We start from the raw sequence: 26,234 nt of genomic DNA, 5'->3' as shown, positions 1-26,234 counted from the left end.
CAATGGTGGTCTGTTTCACCCTCTTTCTGATCCGTTCGTAAAACGTTCGGGTGGGTTTTTCGCCGTCTTCCAGATTTTTCATTCTAGCCATCACCACATCTAAGCTCTTCCGTTCGTCTAGTATGACATTCAGTTCTACTTTCAAGTTTTGGATCGTAAGTGCGTTTTCTTTAATTCCTTCATTTATGAGTTTATTTAATTTTTGGCGCAGTTTGAAAGTATTGTTCTTTTTGGTTTTAGCTACGTTTTTTGAATAGGCGACCGTGACTTTCTTTATTTTTTGTTTGGTACTATCCCACCAGTCCAATATCGAAACGTTATTTTCCATATCGAGAAGGGCCAAATTATATGAATGTCTTACAACTTCGATATAGGTCTTATCCTCGTAGAGTATGGTGTTATTTCGCCAGGTTCCTTTTCCCCACCGGATTTTCTTTGCTTGCTTGAGCTTAATCTGCGGGCATAACAGGTGGTCTGATATTGTGTTTATCGTATGAGTAATGGTTGAGATAGTACTATATAAGTCAAAGGAAGAGTATATTCTATCGATTCTACGTCTCTGGGTGCCAGATTGATAGGTATAAATTTGTTTATTGGGGAATTTGTCTCTATAGGTGTCCAAGATATTGTTGATTTGTAAAAAGCGACAGAAGATTTTTTCAGGCGGTCGTAGTTTGAAATTTTTGGTATCATACACATCAATGGGTTCTAGTACCATATTAAAGTCTCCGGCTATTATTATATTTCCCGTGTCACAGTAATTGGTCAGAATATACACAAGGTTTTCATAAAATTCGTTTTTTTGGGGTCCGTTCTGCGCCGGGGCGTAGACATTAAATATTTTTATATTTTGTTCGTCTATCTGAACCTCTATACTGTCGCAGCGATGCCTAATATGTATGGTATAACTGGACGGTGTTTGGGTGTTTTCTAATTTGACCATTATAATTGTTCCTTGTCAAAAGTAGGCGTGATGCTTTTCGTCCCTATCCAGGGTGTTAAAATAAGCATTAAAACCGAGTCGGTTAGCCCAATGCGTAATCCTGGCTTTATTTAGACGGTGCGCTTCTTGGACGCAAACAACATTTGGCTTTTCGTGCTCAATGAAAGCCGTCATTTCCGCTAGATGGTGTTCGAGGCCATTGGCGTTCAAGGAAATTATATTTAACTCGGCCATATTGGAATGTTATTTAGCTGACTATCCTACGGGTTATGGTGGGTAGAGTAAAAAACGAGTTAAATCTAACAAAGAGATAATGTTATACAGAATGAGTTTACAGTTCTAGAAAAACGAGGGTTTACTCACTTTTCTTTTTTCTTTTTACCTGTCTCACCCTTTTTTGGGTTGCTGCTTGCGAGAGACGACTCAGACGAGGTTGTGTCTTCTCTATGTCTTTTGTTATAGTCTATAGTAGTATTACTCGGGTTCGATTCGTCTAGGGCCAGGACCTGGTCCAGGTTTGGCAGAGTTGTTTCCATATTTGCCGGGGCCGAGAGAATCTCTTGGGGCGATGCGGCAAAGAGTGAGGACGGTGTTGTGTCCTGCGACTCGTAGTTATGGACCATAACTTTGACAAAAGTCCTTCCTTTTGGTGGTGGATGGAAGGGGGTGCTACCAATCGTCGATGTTGTTTTTAAACGTGGTAACTGCTGGTTTTTCATCCGCGGCGGCGAGGTTCTTATAGGACTGACGTTGTCAATTTCAGAACATTCTGACCAATCATTGGATTGTTTTGACAAGTCAGTAGAGAGTTGCGTGGTTGAGATTTCATAAATGTCTACGTTTAATTTGTTTTGATTGCCTTTATCTAATTGGTCCGTTTTTTCCGCATGATTGATTTTTTCTTTGTTTCCTTCTATTTTTGTATTTTCGGGAACTTTGGATGTGTTTACAGCTTCTTTAGTTACTTCAGCAGCAGTTTGAGATTTTTGTTTGTTGGTGTCGCTCTCTGAAGTTTTCTTCTGAGCAAAAATCTCCCCTGGTTTTTCTGGATTATGTACTGGCTGCTGTCCGTTAAATGGGGGTGGGTTTCCAGCAGGGTTTGGGACAATTAGTTGTTGTGTCTGTACTCCTCTCCTCTGTTTTGGTAAGGCCCATCCATTTCCCGAGCTGATTAGGGCAGGATACTCCTTTGCCCGCAAGGTACAGTTCTTTTGAACGTGTCCAGATTTTTTACAATGCCTACAAACGGCTTCATTTTCGCATTGTGCAAAGGTGTGCCCCGTTTGTAGGCATCGACCGCACGTTGGTACGTACAGTTCTCGGGGAAGATATGTTTTACACATAATTCCGTCGATTTTAATATAGTCCGGCATGCTTTCTTTTCTGAAGTTTTCCATAAGAAAGGATGTGTAACCATTATACACTTGAGTTCCCCTGTAGTAGTTTCGAACCGCATTCCTGATTTTTCCAAAACCGATGCTGTTGATTTTAGAAGCGGCTTTGGGGTATGGCGTCTCAGGCGGAATATCTCGTATAGATATTCTGATAGGTGCTTTACTTGGAAGAGTCACATCTATCTCTATATCCCTAGATTTAATTTTGCCGCCAGTGTCTCTGAGGAATTCCTCGCGACATCTGGTATCATTGTTGTCGGTGGCAGCAAAGGTTAAAATCCAGGTCCCCTTTTTGCTTTCGAAGAGTGCCCTTATTTGATCACAATAACCACTTGTAGCCGGGTTATTGTATAATAAGTCCATTAATCCCGTGAAGTCAAAATTGTTGTTAGTTTTCAGGAATAGAGTCTGTGGTCTTGTTGTGTTTTGATTTGACTGTTGTTCTGTTGCGGCTGCTGCGGCAGAGTAATCCATAATCCAAGTAAGTGCGTAATCCAATTATAACTCCAGATAGCTGATAAGTCCAAGAAAAATTCCTTTCCTAGCTCAAGTATACAATACTTTCTGCTATACTTTCAACGCTGGTGGAGAGGCCCGTACAAAATCGCGACGGGAAGGGCCTCTCCCAATACCTTCAATTAGGCACAAAATCGCAAACGTCTAGCGCCGCCAATGCGCACTCTAGTTATATACACCTCAATGGATGCGATACACTGAAACACGTGACCCCACCAATGGACCTTTCCCCGAGCAACAACTTCCTTGTTTACTTCGTGACATTGACTAATCAGCAAGATGCAAAAAGTGACGTAACAATGCTCCCTTTTCGCATCCCCTCAGATACTTTTCTCACTCAGACAGATTTTCAAGCGTGGTCGTAAACATTACCTCATTTTCGCGTTTTTGAACTAGTTTTCTGTTGTGATTCGAAAACTTGAATATAAATCAGATAATTCAATGATCACTCTGTCTTCGAGGGAGTTATAATTTAATTGCGGTAATGAAAAATTAGTGTAGAAATAGCCCTAATAGACTAGGCAAAAATTCTGTACCGGTACTTTTAAAAAACAGATTGTTCTATGCGATGAATCATAATGATGGTTCGAACACATACCCCATTTTACAGGCGCCAACTCGCAAAAGCACTCTTAAAATAGCCCCGAAAATTTTGCAATGGTGAAGTATGGGAAGAATTTTTCTGGGGTCAAAGGTCGGGGAAAGTCCATTAAATCCTGTGGGTCATAGATATTTACCATATTATTTCTGTATTTACTAAATGTCTGAATAAATGAGGGACTTTCTATTGCACTGCATAATGGTATTCATACAGTGCTGTTGAGATAGAAAAAGACCGAGAGGTAACATTGGAATACAAGAGAGCTATGCTCAAATATATGGACACGTAGCGCCACTCAATGGCAATAATTTTGATGACTTCATAGCGAGAAAAAAAAGTAATAGCCTTCTGGAGAAAAATTTTATCTTCAACCACTGAAAATTTCAAAGCATCTGGTCCAGTATTCGAAGAGAAAAGCGACTTTTTAAAAACGTGTCAAAGAACAAGAACAAGAACAACAACAACAACATAATATTGAAACGATCGTTATGTCCACTACGTGTCCAATAAGCACTTTTTTAGTGTGAACCATCCTCATACCTATCACGACTGAAAAGCAAGATGTGAAGACAATCAGCCTCGCTCAAGTAAATACTAAAATGCAGGATTGTCTTGAATATAAACAAATGTGATTTTGTTTTATATGACTGGATTACATTAGAGAAAATGGTCTATCCAACCAATTTTTAATTTTGAGAACCACCGCGATAGAGAGATTCTTCATTATATTATTAATAAAAATATCAATGGCAGCTTTTATCTAACCTTGTTCGAAGCAAAACGCGTCATCGAGATTTTTTTCGAAGTTGAGAGTTTCACTTGACTTTCGGTAAATTTGTGCTAGATATGGTCTATGAAAAAGCATTGCATTGTGTTATAAAATGTTGCCCGTCCACGACAGTATTTTTTTACGGTTCCGCTGGAACAGAAAGGTCGATAATCATTAACCCTTTCCGTGCGGTGGGCACGTATACGTACCCACGACAAAACTCGCTAGATTGCGGCGGGTACGTTGATGTACTCCACTGTTTTATTTAGCAATCGGTCGCAAACTGTTGGTCTAGTTTTTCCGGGTTTTAGTTTATTGATAAGAAGTCTTCTTCGAGCGACGGTAAATCTCGCTTTCGTTTACCATGGGAATTTTATTTGCGGCGGAACGAGGGAGTGTTTTTGAAATTTATGCAAATTTCGGTGTTTTATGGGTGGTAATAGAAGACATATTATCCTTTCCATCTACCAAAGTATTTTGAGTTAGATAACGAAATTGCTACAGCAATATTATGCAATTGTTTGCCAACCAAGAAGCGGTAACAGTAAAGGATTTAGCGAATATTTCTATTTTTTATCACGGTTTGAAGTTTCAACACCCAAGAAAAAAAAATGCCTTTTTTCTATCCGGTTTGTGACTCAGACCACCCCTTTTAAAAAAAAAAAATATTTTAATTGCCAATTGCAAGCTCTTCAAATAAGCTTTCCAACGAGTCGTCAGTGGGCAGCAGAGGATCATTAGTTTTTCGTTAGTCGATCGATTAGTTGTGGGGGTACAAATGCATAAAATCGGCGTAGCAAATACGATTATTTAATAAAAAATAAAAATCGCATGGAAAGGGTTAACCACTGCAACAAAGTTGCCGCTTCCAAACAACCGGCGGCGGCGCTAAAGGCGCACTTTTTCTGATAACTACCGGTAATTGGTTATCGTACCGGTAACTAAAGTCAAAATTTTTGTCGTTTTTTAGGTTGAGATATTAAGTCCCTTACTGGTCTTTACTACAGGAGTGGTGACTCCACTACGGCCCATGGGCCGGGGCCACGGCTCATCTAATTGGGTCACATGGGCCGTGGCCCATCGAGCTATGGGCCGTGGCCCATCAAGCTATGGGCCGCGGCCCCGTCAGGAAAAATTCAATTATCTTACCAAAATTTTCAATTTCTACAAAATTGTCAATATTGGAACCAAAAAATAAACTCCTGTAGTATGTGTACCAGGTTAGGGTTAGGGCAAAATTTTGTTCAGATTTTTTACATTATAGTTTTATTATGAGTTTGGGGACTGTCTGTGTTAGCCAAGTGAATAGTTCCTTCACACAACTTGATGGGCCGCGGCTCATAGCCTGATGGGCCTAGGCCCAATTTGATGGGCCGTGACCCCGGCCCATGGGCCGAAGAGGAGTCACCACTTCCACTCGGTCTTCAATAGTAGGTTTCATATGCGAAAAATAAGGAGATAAATTATGCTGTAAGTTTTGAGCTCTAAGCAAGGCAACACGCGGGGTGGATATTAAACAAAGTAGCCAAATATTCAAAAAAGAGATCTGCTTAAAGTCGAAATCCAACATATGAGAGAGAGAGTGAGATTTATTGCCACAAAAACAAAATCAACACTAATATAAACAATAATAGATAATAATACAATGAAGAAAATATTTCATCAGTAATAAACAGCGATTGATTATTGTTTTGTGCGGGTCGATGTGCAGGACCGATTAAGGTCATCTAGGCTCCCGACCCTTGTGTGAATGCTGTAGTCTATATAAGGTTATCATGGCATAATATAGTAGGTAAATGCAAATGGGATTAAATAAAATATATATAAGATAATGAGTTCTGGAGTTTGGAATTAAATACTTATTTTATTCACCCCGGGTCACTGTAAGACTGTATTTATCAATAAAAGTTAGTTTATTAGTTGTAGCACTAAAATAGAGAATGTCCAATTGGGGAGAAGAAGAGAACTGGGCTTCAGCTGCTGATGCCCAAGAAAATCTGTCTGCAAAAGTGAAGGGAATAGAAATTGTTGATAAAAAAGACAATACTCAAACAGATGCGGCAGCTGCTTCACCCACAGATACAAATGCAGCAGGTGAACTACTGAACTAGTCTAAAATAGCCTATTACAGTTTCAAGCACTAGGTAATGATTGTCTGATTGTTGGTGCCTTAATTTCAAATTGTTGGAAACCTTCTTTGTCAGTCAAACTGTCAGTTCAGTATGTAGGGCCTGCTATGTCAGTATGTAAAAAAGATTTAACCCAATATTTCTCATATAATTATGGCATAATTTCTCAGTCAGTGTGTGTGACCTTGCATTGAGCACATATTTTTGTAACTTTATATGAAAAATGAGGATAAAAGGTCATAATTAGCCATTTGATTATGATGTCTCATTCTTCTTCTTCTGGGATAAATATGGCATTCAATTTTAGTTAAATCCTGGCTTTGAATTCAATATGTTATTTGATATATTCACTTGTTTTTTAATATTTATAACCAATTCTTAATAAACAGTATACAAACTATATTCAATGATTATACAAACTTAAATCGATCAAACTCTTTTCAGCTGGGGATGCAAAAAAAGAAGGTCCGGCTGGAGATAAGGAAGAAGTGGAAGAAACAGCATTATCTGCCGAACAAAATTCATTAATGAGAAAACTCATCAGAGACAAACTTGTACAATCAAGTCAGAAATTAGAAGTTCAGCAAAGAGATCCGTCATCACCATTATATTCTGTAAAATCATTTGAACAGTTAAACCTTGCTCCTGAACTGCTTGCAGGCGTCATAGAAATGGGTTTCAACAGGTAAAAAGTTTTTTAAGTTTGAGATAGACACAACTTTGTAAGTCACAGGTCCCGAAAATTAGACTTTTTTGGACAAATTTTACTCATTGTTTTTGATAATTCAGAATGTTAAAATGAGATTTAAAGAGTATCAATATATCTTGACAAACTGTCATCTTTAGAATAGAATTGAAGGTGTCAAAATGTTCATTCAAAAATTATAACCTCAAGAATTTTATTGAATCTGTCATTCAGAAATTGTTCATATATTGCTTTTTAAGATGAAACTTCAAAAGATTAAATTATTTATTATTGAATCTTTTCAGGCCATCAAAAATACAAGAAACAGCTCTCCCTCTTCTACTTGCTAATCCACCAGAGAATATGATTGCTCAATCACAATCCGGAACAGGAAAAACAGCTGCTTTTGTTCTTGCAATGCTTAGTCGTGTCACTGTTGCAAAAGGTTCTGTTAACCACAACATTATGTTTTGCCTACTTTTAATACTTAACTTTACACTGCATTTACAGTTATGCACTGGTATTGTATGCGTAACTAAATAGCTTAATTAATATTGCAAATTCTGTAATTTACACTGATTTAAACATTGTGATATTTCTGATATACTCTTATTTTTTATTATAAGCTTGAATTATATACAGCTTCTTTTTTCTGGTGTCTGCTTAACGTTACCGCTGGACCAGAAAATTCCATAAACAGAGACAATAATGTACCTTCACTGCCAGTTTCCATGAATCAATATACTCACACTGTGATCTGACATAGCTCCCCTGTGATTACTATGTTTAATGGTTCGATGTTGTGCATATTGATGTTTATTAACTGAACAGAGAAAAAAAGTAACACAATTTTTCTGCCCTGCATATTGGTTAGTGATGATGAAAAACCTTAGTAATGCTTAGTGCCAAAAAAAATTGGCATCAACTTATTTGTCAAACAATCGTATAGCCAGAAAATAGCAATAATAATTCTTTATTGAATGATATTGAAATTTACATAACATAAAGATAAAATCATAATTTGAGTCCAAATAACTGAGTCCAATAGGGTTTTGAATCTCAATTTCTGGAAGGTTTCCTGTGGTTTTAAATTGCCAATAAGTTGAAGCTTGTGTTGTCTTGCTAAGCATTAATATGTTTATCTATAGATATGGATGTTTGTCATCTATCTCTTACATAACACTGCATGTTTCAGAATACCCACAATGCTTATGCTTGTCTCCAACTTATGAACTTGCTCTCCAGACTGGGAAAGTTGTTGAAGAAATGGGGAAAAAGTTAAAAAATCTCAGTGTCACATATGCTGTCAGAAACAACAAAGGTAATTTAGTTTTTACAGGAATTTAGTACCCGCAGTATTGTATAATAAACAGGAATGCAAATCAATAGTACAGAATTTGGCGCTCTAGAAGTGTGTTTATCAATATGGAGGTAACTAATTCTGTTCGCCTACTTAATCGAGTTGTGTGAAATTACTGAAACCTGTTGGCTGCGGCCTGCGGGTATATTCACTTGGCTAACACCAGACAGTCCCTGAACTTGTAATGGAACCAAAATCGTAATTATTTACACACACTACGGTAGTAACCAGAATGTATATTCACAACTATCACATATTCAATTCATATATCTGAAGTGTCACTCCTGTACATAATCACATTGGCCTAGTAAATATAAGTAATTGTGTACGTCTTTGTATAGAGTCATATCATTAGGCAAAAGGCCCTGAAACAAACCAAAAAAATATATATCGCCAATTTTAGTGGCTCCTGCTACTAACAAGAACATTAAAAAAAAAAATGATTGCTTATATTTTTTAGTGAGACGTGGAGAGAAAATAACTGCACATATTATAATAGGAACGCCCGGAACTACTCAAGACTGGATCAAATTTGAGGTAATGTTATTTTTGTATCTGACTCTTAATAAATACGATTGTGAAATTTGAACAAAATTTTTTTTTGTTTAATGCTGAAATTGTATGCCAGTCAGAGATATCTTTATGTATGGCGAAGCAAACTATTATCTTTTATTCCATTTATCTTCTACAATCTGATCTGTATATGACCTTGGTTAAAATTTTAGTAACAAAGACAGTATTATATTTTATAAATGTTGGCTTCTGCATTGAGCTTTTATTTTTAACATTTGTAGTTTTTGTACTATTTTCTTCCATTAGATTGCTTTGGAATTTGTATTATCTGAGCACTGACATTACCCCAATAAATTCTTATTCTTATTTCAGGCTTTTGATCCCAGCAAAATTGAAGTGTTTGTTCTCGATGAAGCAGATGTGATGATTGCAACACAGGGTTTTCAAGATCAATCGATTAGAGTCCATAGGTTTGTAGTAAATTAGAATAATTATGAAATTATGAAAGAACATTATTGATAATCCAAAAAAAGACTATAAAGGGGTTTTTGATGAAGCATTCATTGATATACACGAGTACTCGACTCTTTATCATAGGAGGGGAAAATTTTAGTTTTGAGTTAGAATTAATGTAATTAGACTCGATTGCGAGTTTAATGTTTCAAGTTGAAACTAGGCGACTCTGTGTAGTGTAGTGTTTTCAGCGATGTTGAAATCTGTTATACTTATTAATATATAATATCTTCAACTAACCTTTTTCTCAGGAAATTATCAAAGAACTGCCAATTATTACTCTTCTCAGCAACTTACGAAGAAGCAGTCATGAGATTTGCCAGAAAAATTGTAACAGAACCAAACATTATACAGGTACTCCATGTTAGAGCTAAGATCTGAAGCCCGGGCCCGACCCGAATTTCGGGCCTGAAACATCAATCATTACGTTAGGGTCGGGCCTGAAACATCAATCATTACGTTAGGGTCGGGCATGAAATGTCAATCATTACGTTCGCGTCGGGCCTGAAATGTCAATCGTTACGTTCGGGTCAGGCCTTCGGCCTTCGCTATCGCTGACTTTTTTCAATTAAATATATGTCTATAAAAAATATATAATAAAATCATGTGTGGATACTAAACTAAGGAATGCATGTTATAAAAGAAATATTTTGAATAAAACAGAAAAGAAGCTGTAATGGCCCTTTTCTCGACTTTTGATCACCGAAAATATTCTTTCTATACTTTACCATTGCAAATTTTTCGAGGCTTATTTTAAGAATTTCGGGTTTGCTTCGGGCTCGGGCCTGCAAATACAGTTAATTAGTCGGGCCAGGTTGGGTTTAATACCCACGGGCCCGAGTCGGGTCGGGCTGGAATTTTTGGGCCCGATGTTACCTCTACTCCATGTGTAGAAATCACCATACCCTTTGATCAACTTATATCGGAAGTGATTTTATAAGAAATACATTTCAACTATAATATGACTATTCGAAGGTTTCAAGACAGCTGCTATTGTTAAAATTTTTAAAAGAAATTTATATGAAAATATTCAAAAAAAAAAGTTGTTATTTAAAGCTGGTATGCAATCCTAGTTTGAAGCAATATTCACCAAAGTATTCCAACAAAAGGTTTACAGGAGTTTAAAAGTCAAAAATATGTTTCTACTCATTATCTCGAAGCAGCTTTTTCAAGTTTTGCTCTTTTGGGTTATAATCCTCATATTGTAATATGTAAAATTTACACAGGTTGTCCAAGAACATAACGCTATGATTTGCATCTTTTCATTTGTAACCATATCTTTATTACATCATGTTTGTCTTTTTCAATAGTTTGCTTGTTGTAGCCATTGCTATATTTGTAAACATACACTCTTTTTATCATTCATAGCTGAGAAGAGAAGAAGAAACATTAGACAATATCAAGCAATATTTCGTCAAATGCACCAGCAAAGAAAAGAAAGCCGATGCTTTGTCTAATATTTACAGTGTACTATCTGTCGGCCAGGTACTGGTGTAATTATTTATAGAAAATTTCCTTCCTGTATTCTGAGCATAATTTACTATTTCAACATCTTCTATCCTTCTGTGATCGGATTAGTCTTTATTGACACTAATATAGGTTTTCTTCTTCAGAACACTTGCAAATTATAATGAATGGTCATATGAAGGTGCAAACTAGGGATAGGATGAGATTCTTATTTGAGTCGAATCCACACATTTTACGACTCAAATTTGAGCATTTAATGTAAAATCTATATAATGTTCAAATAATATGTAAACTGGTAGTCTATCCATCTTGGATTGCCAGATACTTTATCTCTACTTTATAAATTAGGCTAATTATGCCTGGCCAACAGTTATCCAACATTGTAGCCTTGACCCCAGCATGAACTTCACTAATACTTTTCCCAGAGTAGTTATGAGAGAATGATGTGTAATTGTTGAATTTGATTTTTAATTGTTACTCACTGAACTGATTGGCGTTTTAACTTGACCCCTCTCTTTCTGGAGTGTTCACTATTTTAATTTTCATGATTGGTTACAAATTTTTGTATGCAATGTCTTATTTTGTTGAAACTAAATTCCAATCCATTTAATATTTTTTGTCAGGCAATCATATTTTGTGCAACAAGAAAAACTGCGAAATGGCTTGCACAGACGATGTGTGAAGGAGGATTTGTTGTTGCCTTGCTAAGTGGAGAACTGGATGTTGAACAGAGAGCTTCAATTCTACGTCGATTCAAAGCTGCCAAAGAGAGAGTTCTTGTAACAACAAATGTCTGTTCGAGGGGAATTGATGTGGAACAGGTAAATTTTCTAAAATATATTGTATGCTTATTCATATATATATATATATATATATATACGCTACCTCATATACTGAAATAATCTGAACACCATCATTTTTTGTCATATTGTTTCAATACAACATTGCATAAAAATAAATAGTAAAACATTGAAAAACAGACCACAGAATTTTCTTCTTTTTTCTCAATTTATTTCCCTTTATGTTAAACAGGTCACACTGGTTGTGAACTTTGACCTTCCTATCGATATGCAAGGAAGAGCGGATTGTGAAACATATTTGCATCGTATAGGTCGCACTGGCAGGTTTGGAAAATCTGGAATTGCAATCAACTTTATCAGCCAAAACAGAGATGAAATGGTTTTGCGAGAAATCGAAAAACATTTTGGTGAGTAGTGTTGATACCAAGGTATTGATTAACCAGGTTTTCAATGTCTGAGGGTACAATAATAATGATGACATTTTCTAATACTGCTATGATGCAATTCACTAGAAACAATCATGGAAGTGGCACATGACAAGATGTTAGAGTTACGAGTCTGATTTGACTAATCCGAATAATAACTGAGCTTAGAACTTAAGTTGAATCTTCAGAGTTTGTGATTTCACAACAGATAACAAAAGCATGTTTCACAGATAAATTGAGCCACATATACGTGGTTCATGCACCGAAAAGCACATAGACATATTTTCTGGCCACATTAGGGACAGTACGCACCTAGTATGTTACGAAAGAAATCAATATTTTCCAACAAGACCCTGGTGATAGATACATTATGTTTTCAGAGAGCCTATGTGGTCGATTGAATGATTTTGACTAGATATTGTTTGTGCTGATCTTCGGAGGGATGGAAAGTACATAGCATAGGTTTCAATTAGTAGATACAGAATTTGATTGAGACCTAATATAGAATCCTTGTCCCAAAAATATGTGGATTCTAATTAAATCAAGTTCTGATCCAAATCTCGACCCATCTGTACAAAATATATGCAAAGACATATTTCAAGATAAATATTTTTGTGTCTTCCAAGTGACATTCTTTATTGCTGAAATTATGATGCTATAAGTATCATTTTGTTTATCCTGTCCTTTCTCTAAAGAGCACTGATGGGGCCAGAGAAAGGTTGTGGAGAAAATGGGTATATATTATTCCAATAATCGTCTATTTTTTATCAGGGGTTTACTAACCCTTGTAGTCAATTGTTAATGCCAATACTGTATATATGTATATAGGCATAGCATACTATGAATAAGGGTAACAGGGACTTATTACTAACGTTATGGTTGTTTTATTTCAGGAATTAAGGTTCATAACTTGGACACCAATGATTTTGATGATATGGAGAATAAGATTGGGGAAAAGTGAACAGAAATCATGCACACATTTTAGACTTTGTTTTGAAATTTCGTTTTTTGATCAGTTACTACTTGCTGAACTTTTTTATTCAATAAATAAACAATTTCTTTCTCCATTCCAAAATATTCTTCTCTGTTTTACTGCTGTAGCTGAATTCGGTGTTTTGAAATATTAGTCAGAGAATGTGAGTTTACAACAGTGTATTTATCATGAGTACTTTATCATTGAGTGTATGCTCAAATATATGGACACGTCACAAGGTGCCACTATATTTTATTCTGACACATAAAATACGAATCTCCGCAGAAATTTTTGAAAAAAGTAATAGCCTTATGGCGAAAAAATCAATCTTTAACCACTGAAAATTTCTAAAGCAATTGGTCCAGTATTCGAAGAGAAAAGCGATTTTATAATGGTGATGAACTACAACATAATATTGAAACGATCGTTATGTCGTGTCCAATACCGTGTTTTCTCGAAAATAAGACCTAGCCTGGATTTTAAAAATCATTTTAATATAAGCCCTCCTCTTAAAATCAGACCTAGTTGATACGCAAAATTGTTTTTGACCTAGTCGGTAGCAAAAATTCTCTCCTGCACGCTTTAAACGATTGATAAGCTAACTTTAGCAGTTGATTTGAATAAAAAAAACGTGTTATTTATAAGTAAATAGATAACGGCTTTCATATTTTGTATATAAATTTGAAAATCTCGTAATTCTTTACTTTGTAATTTTGTTTTTATTAAATGAAAATATAAGATATCCCCCGAAAATAAGCCCTAGTGGTACTTTGCGGAAGTAACTTGAAATAAGACCCAGTCTTATTTCCGGGGGAAACACGGTAACACGACTCAGCCCGCAGGTGCACAGCTGAAAACCACGGGTCTGGGCTGGAGTAATAATTGAATTGAATATCAATCTGAAAAATATGTCTGAGCACTAAAATTTCAATTGTTGTCTCATCTTTGGCATCTGCTGATTAACCGATGTTATCGAAATAAACATGGGTGTCGATGGTCAGGGAAACATCCGCTGAACAAAATAAGATTAGCCTTGCTGATGAAGACATGATGGAGAGAACATCACCCTCTTTGTTGCCCTCACCATGGTAAACGGGGATTTGGCGCCACATAGCGGCATAGCTGAAATTCGGCATATCAAAGGACATGCCGCGGAATTCGGCACTGATCAAAGACTTCGGTTGGGCCTGACGAGCGGATGTTTTGAGGTTTTGCGAAACTTGGTTGACTGATTCGTAGTCTCTTTTGTTCCTTTATATAGTTTTTCCCAGCTAGTAAATTATCAAATAATTTTCAAACACACCAGAATAGTTACGGTATAGGTCGTTTTAAGTCTGAAAGTACAGCAGTTCTACCAAGGTGACTCGTGACTGAAAAATGAATGGCATGGATTCATTTTCAAAAATTTGATCAGTATCAACTACAGCAGACTACGTCTAAAACTGTACCGGTACGCTTGAATATAAGTTGATTGTCGAGGGTTGGTTGCTGAATTAGAGGATGACAACGAGACCAAATCAGAGAATTCTGGGATTAGCAGTCGATTAGACGGGACTTGTGAACTTTCTGATTGCATTGCTGTAGATTTATACAGATGTACTGGTATACTCCAGAACTTATATAAATCAGTACAAACTGTATAACTTTATTTGCCTGTGACAGTAGGCTATGACCTGTTGGTTTATAGTACAGTAGTATTACAGTATTATCATATTTGTACCGGTATGTAGTCGCAACAATTAAAACTGAAAGAAGCTATTATGACTCAGAAATAATAATATAGTCCTGTAGACTAGTCTATTATGATATTATTATATGCAGATATGAGTTATCGGTTCATGTCTGTAATGAAATACAAATTTTCATGATATTGTTCAGATCATTCTAATATCATACTATTGCTTATATGTGAAATTTAGTATAAAATATCAAATGAAAATGGTTGAAAAATAATTACAAAATGCACCAAGTCAAGCAGCATGAATAACTTTGGGGTACAGTCGTTTTTACAAGGCCATAACTTCACAAAGCCATATGCAAGACCCCCTGCCATTGGAGAAGAAAATGAGGTCACATCTGTTGATGGACGTATGTCAACACATAGCAGTGTGAGTGGGAAATCCGAACTGTCGACTGCAACACCCAGGTATATTTCATAGGTTCTTTTTATTTTATCGATACATTCCAGCATTCTGAGTCCTCCAGTTGTATGTTTGTGTTTTATTTAGTCTTGTTGATAAATACAATTTAATTCTAAAAGTTCATTCTGGAAAGCAATTGACTACGTAGATTAGTATATGTATCATTCTTCGCTCATTTCTCGAAGTTTTAAACCTAACTATTCTGAAATTTGATTTTTTTTTTCAGGCGAACTGACATAGATCTCGGATTTGAACCAGAAGGAAGCGCTTCACCTCTTCCTACTTGTGATCGATGGAGATCATCACTTCACAATATGTTGGAAGATAGTGAAGGAATTCGATTATTCAAAATATTTCTTGCTGATAGCAAAAGACAAGAATTATTAAATTGTTGGTTAGCTTGTAAAGGATTCAGAGACTTTGGTACAAAAAATAATTATTCAAATAATTCTTCGGCTGCTTCATCAACAACAGGACCATTGACAGCCCAAAGAACTCAGTTTGATGCTGTAACTAGGTGAGAATTATTCTATTGGTAATAGTTTTGAAAGTATATAACAGAAATATGGAACTTGCTCGAGCACTGTAATCCACTGGCTCTCAACCTTTATCTCTTGTGGCCTATTTTCAGCGTCAAACAAAATCTCAGGCTCACAAAACCTTCGAGTATCTTAAATGTTTTTATTTGAACATTACCAATACAGTAAAAGTGTCAATAACAAAACTAATCCATGTCTATTTATCAACTTGTCAATTTGAACTACCAAATGAGGGTTCAACCTCGAGCATAAATCACCTCTTTTTTTTTCAATTTGTACTTGATGTTTTCTTGGGATCTACTGTAGGCTCAATGAAAACTTCAGGCCTATTTTGAAAATCTGGTTGAATTGAATTGTAGTTTTCTATTCTAAGCATATCTACTGGATCCCAATTTTATGTCTATGCAATTGTCCAATACTATTTCAAAATGGATTACCAGCTATTTTCTTGTACAGATTGTGCATCATTGCTAGTTTTGTATTCATGCATTTGTTGATTATATTTTCAGAGGAAAACTTGCAAAGACGATTTTCAATACTTACTTGAAGAAAGATAAATGCCATGCAGTGTCAAGTATCATAAGAGATGCGACCCGACAGTATATTTGCAAACAAATAAAGAATGCATTGCAGGTAAGTTTTTTTACAACATGAATATATAGTATAAGTAATAATTGTATGGTAATAATGAATATCTGAATTTTGACATTGATTCCCAGCTTAAATTGTTCTATCAGTATCAGATATAAACTAGACACATCACTTTTTGGTTGTCTAACTGTGCCTTTCAATAGTTTGTGTTATGATTTTTGATAGAATTGAAACCATGTTAATGAATGTCAATGAACACACTATGTATTTATGTTTAATATATAATATTAAGGTGGACCGTTATCAAAACCATGACAAAGATATATGGTTTAGGGCGGGTGTGCAACAAGCGGACCATGACCCGGCCTACTAAGCCATGTAGTTAGGCTTTTGTGAACAATCTGATTTTCCTAATTAAGCTTACAATCATAATTCGAAAATTTATGTTTAAAAGGCGCTCATATGGTAAAATACATAATGTTTTATTGCGCTTGTCAGTTGTCACTGCAATTAATCTTCTCTGGTGCTACATAGAAAAACTAAATTTTGTGTGGCCCAGGTAGATGTATGAAGTTTGTTTTATGGCCCACTGCCAAAAAATGTAGCACACCCCTGGTTTAGGGAAGAGTTTGTGTTATGTTCTTGTTATGCACAATGTTTGAAAAAACAAATGACTGGGTTTTGGTCAGTCCAATTTCCAACTCAAGAGCTGATGATTTCATTGGATGTAAACTGTACAGTACACTGCCCTGTTAGTCATTGAACTTGTAGAAAAGTTTTCTCCAACAATGCTTCTTTTTTTAGGCACAGAAAAATATGTCTTGTTCTGTTGAACTAGACGCTTCTCTGTTCGACCAAGCTCAAAACGAAATCGAATCCAATATTGAAGAAAATTCATATATTTCATTTTTGAAAAGCGAACTTTTTCAAAATTATGCTGCACAATGTGAAAACAAACCCAGTAAACAAAGCCCTCAAAATGCATCTACACTTCATCATTCCGAAAACAAGGTGAGGTCTTGATTTTGTGCAATTTTTCATGTCAAAAAGTGCTTCTCCACATATTGAACTTGCCTGTCACTGTTTCTTCATGTATCGCATTTTGATTACTTGCAATCTGATGTAACTTGAGATGATTTATATAGTTGGTTCCTTATGATACTTAAAATTAATGTGAAGCCTGATTATTTTAACCTATAGCCGACATATGTTTTTTATTTCAAAATTGTCTCCAGAGTGCACCATCGAATGCTCCTCAAGCTGCTCCAACTGAATTGACGGTACCTGAGGGCAGATATGGATATTTACCAAGACTCGATGAGAATCGAGAATGGTCTTTGCCACCTGTCCAACCAAAGTAAGAATTTTTGCTATTCATTATGATCATTAGCTATTAATCATCCTAGAGCAGCGGTTCTCAAACTATGGGTCGCGACCCACTGGTGGGTCGCAAAAGGAATCTTAGTGGGTCGTTTAAAGATGTAAAAAGCTTTGATTAATTATACTGGGTATTAGGATCGGTGGCGACTCGAATATGTAAATCCTAAAAAAAAAAAAAAAATTAAATTGAATTTAAATTCTGATCTGTGAAAGTTTCCTTTTTACGATCTTCTCAAAGGAACACAAATTTGCTACACAAAGAATGATCATGTGGCCTTTTTACGCATAGTAGTTTTGTACACTGTGCAGCACTTCTTTCCGTGTTTTCTCGAAATTTAGACAGGATTCAGATTTATTTTCTTTTGAAGAATAACACTATGTTTTTTTTGGAAGAGGTCTTTTGTGTTCATTTATCAAAAATAAAATTACATTGTAGAAAATCATGAGATTTTTTAATAAACATTATATAAAAACCGACATCCATTGTTTTTAATTTGTAATTTCCTATACAAAAATCAAGTGACAAATTATCATAATTGTGATTGTGACATCACACAATCGTGAATAGTGGTGTGATCTTCACCTTACCTCAGGTCATTGAACCTTTCCTCTCACATTTTAAATTTATTTTAAGGGAAGGGTTTAATTAAAATCATTTTTGAAATTCAAATTAGGTCTTATTTTCAGGCCAGGTCTTATTTTCGAGGAAACACGATAGTTTTGCGATGATTAGCCATTGCTGTGTTCTGTGTTATGTCATAAAAAGTTAAATGGGTCGCCATAAGCTGTGGTAATAAATAGTGGGTCGCAACTCTAAAAAGTTTGGGAACCACTGTCCTAGAGTGAACAGGATTGATCCAAATTCAATTATATTTAATGTGCATGTGCTGGTGGTTGTAGCGTTAGACTTAACCCTGTTGGCTTCGCAGGTTCAAATGCCATGCCCACCTCACCCAGGGTGTAAAAAATGGGGTAGGTAATCCGAGCTGCTTATCCTCCTAAAAACAATATCTCCTTTCACATCATTAGATATAGGTGGCTGCTGTTAGGACCTTGTTTGAAGTGAGAGGTGTGAATTAGCAATGTATAAATGAGAATATCGGTCAGAGACCGAAGACTTATCGATCGAAAGTTAGGGGATCCCCAAAACAGCGCTCCTACTCCATAGTGACACCTTGTGTCCCATCACTAATTAATTACTTGCTAATTATACGACATAATTCGCCCAAAATCAATAGGCTTCTGGTCCGAGATATGATGGTTACACATGCAAAATCTGAAGCAGATTCAATCTCGCTTTCGTGAGATATCGCATGCATCTGACAGACAGACAAATACCTATCAACATACTTACCGATTAAAATCTATAAGTAAAAAGCAGTATACCAGGGGATTTGTTTGTTATTTATTTATGCATGAAAAAGTTATGTTCTATGAGTTTATGTGCCAGTCTATAAATAAATATTTTTCAAATGAAGTTATTCTAAGAAGGATACGAAGTGATTTGGAAATGTTTTGGATTTGTGTTGAACTAGATCGAAAAAACAATAACAATATTGCAGTTTCTAACTATCAGCGCCTACTTTGGTAAATGTAAGTTTGGTTCATTATCTTGACTTCAACTATCGGTAATTTAAATTATTTTTTTATATTCAGTGATATCATATCAGAGGCAAAAGATAAAGACCAGACATTGAATTCTTCAAGGAGGAGTGGAACAGCATCACTTGCACGTGTTGTAATGGAAAGGAATAGAGCTGCTTCACAGTATGAACTATATTCAAATATGACGGACAGTCTTGACCAGGTATGTGACGGTATGTGCAATATTCACATGCCAATAAAAATGTTTTTTCTGATAAGAGTTTGGAGGAAAAATAGTAATTTTTTCTTTGTGAAGTTTGTTTTCATTAGAGGTGTATATAGACCAGGGGAGACCAACCGGAGGGCTGTGGCCCACCAAGGGCAACTGCGCTTCAGTTAGAGGGGGGGGGGCAATTTAGGGGGGGCAATTTAGTATGGTTTATGGAGAAATCTAGAATAGGCTATATGTAATTTACATTGAAATAAATACAAAGAAGACTTCAGCTAGCAGTTTTACTACCGGTTCAAGTGTTATCTAATCCCATTTCCCCACCCCTCCCCAGTTGTAAAATATTGTGTAGGCAATGCAAAACCGGCAATATTCTGTTCATTCAAAATAATAGTAACTTCTTAAATATTGATGGCTGCCTGTGCAGGACCTTTTTTGGAGCGATCATGTGTAAATATGCTTTGTATAAAAATTACGTTTATTTCAGAAAGTAAAGTTCGGGAGTCTGGTGCATATGTATATCATCATTAACCTATATCTAAGTTTTAACTTCTGTGACATTTTAGAACAATCCTGCTTATCCTTATATTGCTGCTCCTGGTGCCACGAAATACTATGTACCTCCTGCTTCTGCAAATGCTAGCGACAATGCCTCATCTGATGCTACTTCAGACTCTTTATCCATGACTGATGGAAGTGTCGATCTTGACGGAAGTTCTGCGTATTCATCAAAGAAAAGTATTTTTTTTATCTTATTTTTACATGTATGTTCAGTCGTGTGTTTATTATAATATAATAAAATTATGACTCAACAAAAAAAGCAAAATATGACAGAACAAATAGGACAAAGATTTGTCCCAGCAGAAAGACATAATGTTTTGTCTTTCTGCTGTCTTTGTCCTATTCGTTCTGTCATATTTTGCTTTTTTTGTTGAGTCATAATTTTAATATGCTATTTGCTGAGCCATGTTCTGTCCTATTTTGCTTTTTTGTTGTGTCATGATTTCGATATGCTGATTGGCTGAGCCAGTTCTGTCCTATTTTGCTTTTTTGTTGAGTCGTGATTTTGATATTTGCTGATTATGTATTTACATTTAGATAAAAAAAGAATGATGAGATTTCAACTCCGTAAAAATCCAATGATACATTATCCACCTGAGTTTGTGCCACTGAACAGAAGGTAAATAATTTAAGGCAAATTTATAATGTCTCTCACTTCAATCAAACAAAATATTGAATATATTCTATACACATGTTCAACATAGAAGCATAAAATACATAAAACATAAAATACACGTTTATTAGATGAGTTTGAATTTGAAAATGCAGGAAAGTTACTTAAACAACAGAAATTGAATGAAGGCATTTTTTGGTTAAATTGTGGCACTCCAAATAAAAATTATACAAAGGTAACCATTCTAAATTACTTCTAAAATGAAGAATTGAAGACATCGCATGTAATTCATTTGAAATTGAATAAAGTTTTTTTTATTTCATTTGGTCATCTCTGATTGTCTCACATGTCAAGTAGGAAAAATTATTGAAAAGAATTTACTTGATGTCGTATGAAATGAAATGTTTCTGTGAATTTAATTCTAGTAATAATCTTAAAGCCATCTTTATAATAACAGGTGTCATTACAAGCAAAATCAGGCTACACTTGCCACTGAAAAGCCTAAAGAATTTTTTGCACAGTTAAAAGAAAAACTGGAGAAAGTTGAGGAAGAACAGAGAAGAAGGGAAGTATTAGAAGCAGCAAATGCGGACAATGTTGAAGATATTTTAGACAGTCACATCGAACGAGTAATGAAAACTCCAATCGCTGTTAATAGCCCCCATAGGAATGAGTCCCCACCTCCCGCAGTCGCTGCCCAAATGAGACAACGCTCTGCTAACTATCAAACAATAAATTTTCCACAAGATGTACCTTTGGACAGTAAAATTCATCAACGTGGTTATCCTAAAGATGAATTTGAGGTTTTGTCACAGTCTGACAGAGTTCCAGCCATAGAACATCCTGGTATGCTACAGAAGAAGAATGATACTCTTAAGAGAAGAAAAGAGGTTGCAGTTGGAATGGCACCTAATGAAGTTCCAGATGTTTTAGAAGTTCCTGTATGTATTTTGATTTCTTATGCTTTGCGTATGTTTATCTGTATCAGTAAATTGTATAAACGTTACGAGATAGACCACACAACTAAATCATGATTGTGGGATATGTACCATTGACAAAAAGAAAGACATTTAGATAGCTCCAGCATAAATTCGAATGAATGAAAGTTATAGCTTTAATTAGTCGTACATGAATAATGCTATCCAGAAGCCACTGCACTGTATCAGGGGAAAATGTGTATTTTTAGGTGCAGTATCTAATATTTTGGGAAATGTGTTTATAACAATTGTGATTAATGTGGATCTACTACAAATTTGTTATGTCGCTTAAAAACCAAATAATTCGGCTTCTATATTTTTAATTTTCAAGCCTTCAAAAGGAATGACTTGACCTATTTTGATGAACCTCGTTTGAAATCATGGTTCCCAATCCAAATTATGAAAAAATAGTTATTTCTGGAAGATAAGCTTGAAATAAAAATATCGAATGAGCAAGACAATGTCTACTACAGCCACAGAAAATTTCTCATCGAAAATGGCATTTTAATAACAACTTCTAAACCCCATTATTTGTTCCAGGCACAACCTGTTGATAAGAACTTCATGATTTCCTTATGGGTGAAAGATTCGTCGAACGCCAACCAAATACCACCTCAAGAGTAAGATTTCTTGTATTTTATTTTTTGTTCAATTTCATAATTCATCATAGTATAAAACATCTGAGTGCTGTAATGGAAATAATGACTTGGACAATTTTTTCACCCAACTCAAATTCTATTAAAGGCTGACATAACTAGTTAATAATCAATCATAATTCTGCTTGATTTATGACTTCCTTCATTCCCCTTATGTTGTCTTAGTAGTTTGTATGACTACTCACCTGAGAAATTGGTCTTCGGGCGGATGTTGCAAATGACCCAACTTTTGGCGCTTTGGAAGTGTGTGTACCAATATGGAGGGAACTAAGTTTGTTCGCCTATTTTACATGAAGTTGTGTGAAGGGAATTAACCTATAGGCAAGGGGTATATTCACTTGGCCAACACAGACAGTCCCCGAACTCGTAATAGAACTAAAATAAGGAAAATTGGAACAAAATTATGGCCTAACCCTAACCTGGTACACACACTGCGACCTGCGGAGTACCCAACTTTTTATTAAAATTTAACTCTTTTTCGGATTTGGTAGTTCTCACTTTATTCTAACCCATTTATTTAGTAAAAATTATTTAATTCATATGAATGGTTTTTCCAAAAATTTACTTCATTTTTTATTATCTGCTTTGCCATATTTATGTCGGAAAGCTATGTAGCAATATCTGTGAAAATTTATTCGATTTTTTAATTTTCAGAACCAATTCTGTACCGCGAAGAGGCAGTGTTTCAAGGCAAAACCATGCACATCATCGTTACATAAATCGAGGAAGCAGTTTCCCGATTCACAGTCTGCAGTCTGTTGTCACAAACAGAGCAAATCAGTTTCAAATGCAGCCATTGCAGCCTATATCGCAAGATCAAATGATGCCTCCATTAGAGCAACCAGACGCCAACACGACGATCGAAGAAGTGAAACGACGTTTAATACAAGAAACAGAACAGGGCGAACCTATGCATGGACTCAGTTTGGGTAACAAAAGTGGCCTACACCAAGCTAACCAATACCCTTCGTCATTCAGTGGATCTGTAATGGGGCCTTCTTTACTTGGATCAGCTCGTAAACAGAGGGACACTGAAACGAGATACCCTAATCAAGGGATGCCGCATTATAACTATGCCCAGAGTTCATCATCATCTGGGGCTGCTACATTGCATTCCTCCCAAGCTTCTGCAGCAAAGTCTCAAAGCGGAAAAACAATATGTATTTATTCCATGCCTCACGAAGAGATGGCATATAAAATACAAATACCTCACAGTCCAGTAACATTAGAACAGTTCAAAACTTATGTAGGAAGGAAAGGAAATTATAAATATTTTTTCAAGCAATATTCTGAAGAAATGAGTGGTCCTGTATACTTTGAAGTTTCTAAAGATAACGATGTGCTTCCTTTATGGGAAAAAGCTGTTGTCGCTAAAGTACAAGAGTATGATTTGTAAACATTTTTAAGTTGGGATAAACGTTCCACTGTTTGGTAAAGTGAATACACACTGGTAATGATTGTATATTTTTGATGAATTGTAATTCAGTTGCTAAAAAAGAAGCTTTCATAGCTTGGAGAATCGTCGCAATGGTGAAACCAAGGGTGCCCATATCCACCAAAATAATTCAGTACTCTGGGATTCTGATTTCATTTTAAATTATCTGTATTGGCCAATTTTACAGCGAAGTCATCATATGGTTATTGGTTGATATTAGTTGTGTTAGTGAATCCATATGCACTGATGCAAGGACACTATGGCAAGAATGAAAATTTCCATATTGAGTGAATAATTGTGTTGTGGTGACATGAGCGGTCATTGTTGTCTATTGAAGTCTCACTTCGGCCAGACGAAATGTTACAGAATAAAATTTTGGACGTTTCATGCAAGACCTCTAAATCCCTTAATCTAACCATGACATATGTTGCCAAATTTGTGCTTGTTATTATGGTGTATCCACAAAATTAGCTTTGAATTTAATTGGAAAATATATTTTTCTTCAGAGCCTTATCCTATTAGAACTAAATTTCTTGGACATCCTTAAATGAAATGAAACACAATGTCAGTTGGTAAATTTTGATCCATTAGTTGTCAAGCTAAGTGTATGTGAATTGAAGTTATTCACCAATCTAACTCAACTCATTATTTTGTTAAAAATTATTTCAATGCATCTATTTGGAATGTGTATCTGCTTTGCTATTTTCATACACAGCCTGATGTTATGATTTGATCGTGTTGAGACAATTGTTACTGTATATATTTAAGCTGTCTTATTGGCTTTTCAGGCCATCTTTTACCATCACTTCAAGTTGCAATTGGTTCCTCGAGGCATTTCGGTGAAAGCAGATTAATTTGCTTTGATGACCAGTCGAATGATTCTGCCCAATTCATATTTTATGTTCATAAGTGGTGCAATTGTTTTCAAAGTTTTATTTATTACTATATCTTTGCTTTGGCTGTCTGTTTTCTTTGTTTCTGTACTTTTGAAAAAAAAACATTTATGCCTCACTAACTTTTTGGCTTAATGTATCCTTTACATGCTAACTGCTGTTCGTAAATAATATTCCTACAAGGTGCTAATTTTATGCTTATTTCTACATTTATTAACAAGTTACAAAATTTTTTTTCTTACGTTATTTGGGACCATATGTTGTATTTTGTGTTACTCTGTAAAAATCTGGTAATACTGATTCATTATTAAATTTGGAATTGATGAAACATATTATACCTCCCCAAAGCTTCCAGAAGCTGTTGAATTGGCCTTTGAAATATTTGATTGTGTCGAATTATCGTTTTTTTCTGTGTGCATGCTCTCAGTTAAGCATTCCATTAGCAGTCTAAAAGCAAGAATTAGCTCCATGGTGAAATAAAATTTTAACAATTTGAATATGAATAAAATCTTTATATAAAAAGATTTTTTTAATGGTAGTTTTCATAATTATTATTCAAGCGAGAGCTGTTTTATAAATATATGAAATTTTAGGTTTTCACATTTTTCCCAGTCGAATGTTTTACATTCTAGGTGATGTGGGATTGGGATGAATAATTTATGGACAATATCACATTGTCAACGAATTGATCAAACTATAAGTTCAAAGACACTTTCAAAGACCTAAATATGAAAGTAAATTGCTCATCAGTATTGTAAATTACCTTCCTTTATCAAAATAACATCAATTCCAACAAATAAAGTTTATTTTCATTGTTTTATGATTGGAATTAAAGAACTAGTCAGAATATAAAAATTACTAACAGGACTCATTGCCGGCATCTGAAAGTATTTGATTCTGATGTTTTATCTCACCAACAGACTCACCTTCGAGGTCTATTATTGCTTCCTTGTCTGGTAATGCCATTTTGTGTTATTGACTATTTTATGGAATGTGTAAACATTGCAATGTATAAAGAAATAGATACACACCTTTACCAGTGCCTCAAGTTTGTTTAAACTTAAGGACACCTTAACGACGCCATTGCCTGTTTTTTATTCTTTTTGTTGTTGTTCCTTTATTTTCACCTCAGCACTTTTTATTACAATGAATAACTTACAACTATGTCTTGCATGTTTCTGTTAGGGATTTTGAAAGTAGACAAATAAGCATTTTTATTTTTATCTTGAATGGAGTTTGCAATCGGTAATACATTTTTCCTCCCGATTTTGGTAATGTTTACCCCGAATTTGATTGATAGATATTGCAACTCCCCTACCTACGCAGCCCTGAAAAGATTGTTATTATACTTCAATAGAATGTAAAATGCGACGATGAGACTGGTTGGAAAAATTGAGATTTAACGGCGGCTCGTAGTTAAATTTAGCTCGATAGATACTTTGTTTCCATTTGTTCCATTGCAAAACCGCTCTGCAATTGTCTGATATTTTGAAGTACACCGACAGTTTTGTCGGGTGTCCAAACGTTAGAAACGCGCTTAACTGCCC

The 26,234-nt window shown here is 35.4% G+C and overlaps 2 protein-coding genes across 2 annotated transcripts; both read left to right on the top strand.

Annotated features, from left to right (window-relative positions):
- Window positions 1-6,089: 6,089 nt before the first annotated feature.
- On the top strand, window positions 6,090-13,192 carry LOC120328436 (ATP-dependent RNA helicase DDX19A-like). Its single transcript, XM_039394919.2, has 11 exons — window positions 6,090-6,317; window positions 6,797-7,037; window positions 7,343-7,482; window positions 8,233-8,358; window positions 8,858-8,934; window positions 9,283-9,380; window positions 9,675-9,777; window positions 10,792-10,908; window positions 11,514-11,711; window positions 11,923-12,097; window positions 13,009-13,192. The coding sequence occupies exons 1-11, from the start codon at window positions 6,164-6,166 to the stop codon at window positions 13,074-13,076; spliced, it is 1,497 nt and encodes a 498-aa protein (XP_039250853.1). The 5' UTR covers window positions 6,090-6,163; the 3' UTR covers window positions 13,077-13,192.
- A 1,760-nt stretch (window positions 13,193-14,952) lies between these two features.
- Window positions 14,953-25,851, top strand: LOC120328636 (axin-1-like). The gene is made up of 11 exons (XM_078114210.1): window positions 14,953-15,234; window positions 15,456-15,746; window positions 16,278-16,401; window positions 17,164-17,370; window positions 17,595-17,716; window positions 19,396-19,546; window positions 20,119-20,290; window positions 20,651-20,732; window positions 21,184-21,667; window positions 22,244-22,323; window positions 23,014-25,851. Exons 1-11 carry the CDS (start codon window positions 15,068-15,070, stop codon window positions 23,753-23,755), a joined length of 2,622 nt encoding a protein of 873 aa, XP_077970336.1. The 5' UTR covers window positions 14,953-15,067; the 3' UTR covers window positions 23,756-25,851.
- Window positions 25,852-26,234: the final 383 nt, after the last annotated feature.

Source organism: Styela clava, chromosome 7 (genome assembly GCF_964204865.1).
Source record: "Styela clava chromosome 7, kaStyClav1.hap1.2, whole genome shotgun sequence".
Lineage (NCBI taxonomy): Eukaryota > Metazoa > Chordata > Ascidiacea > Stolidobranchia > Styelidae > Styela > Styela clava.
This window is presented reverse-complemented; position numbering and strand designations above follow the sequence as displayed.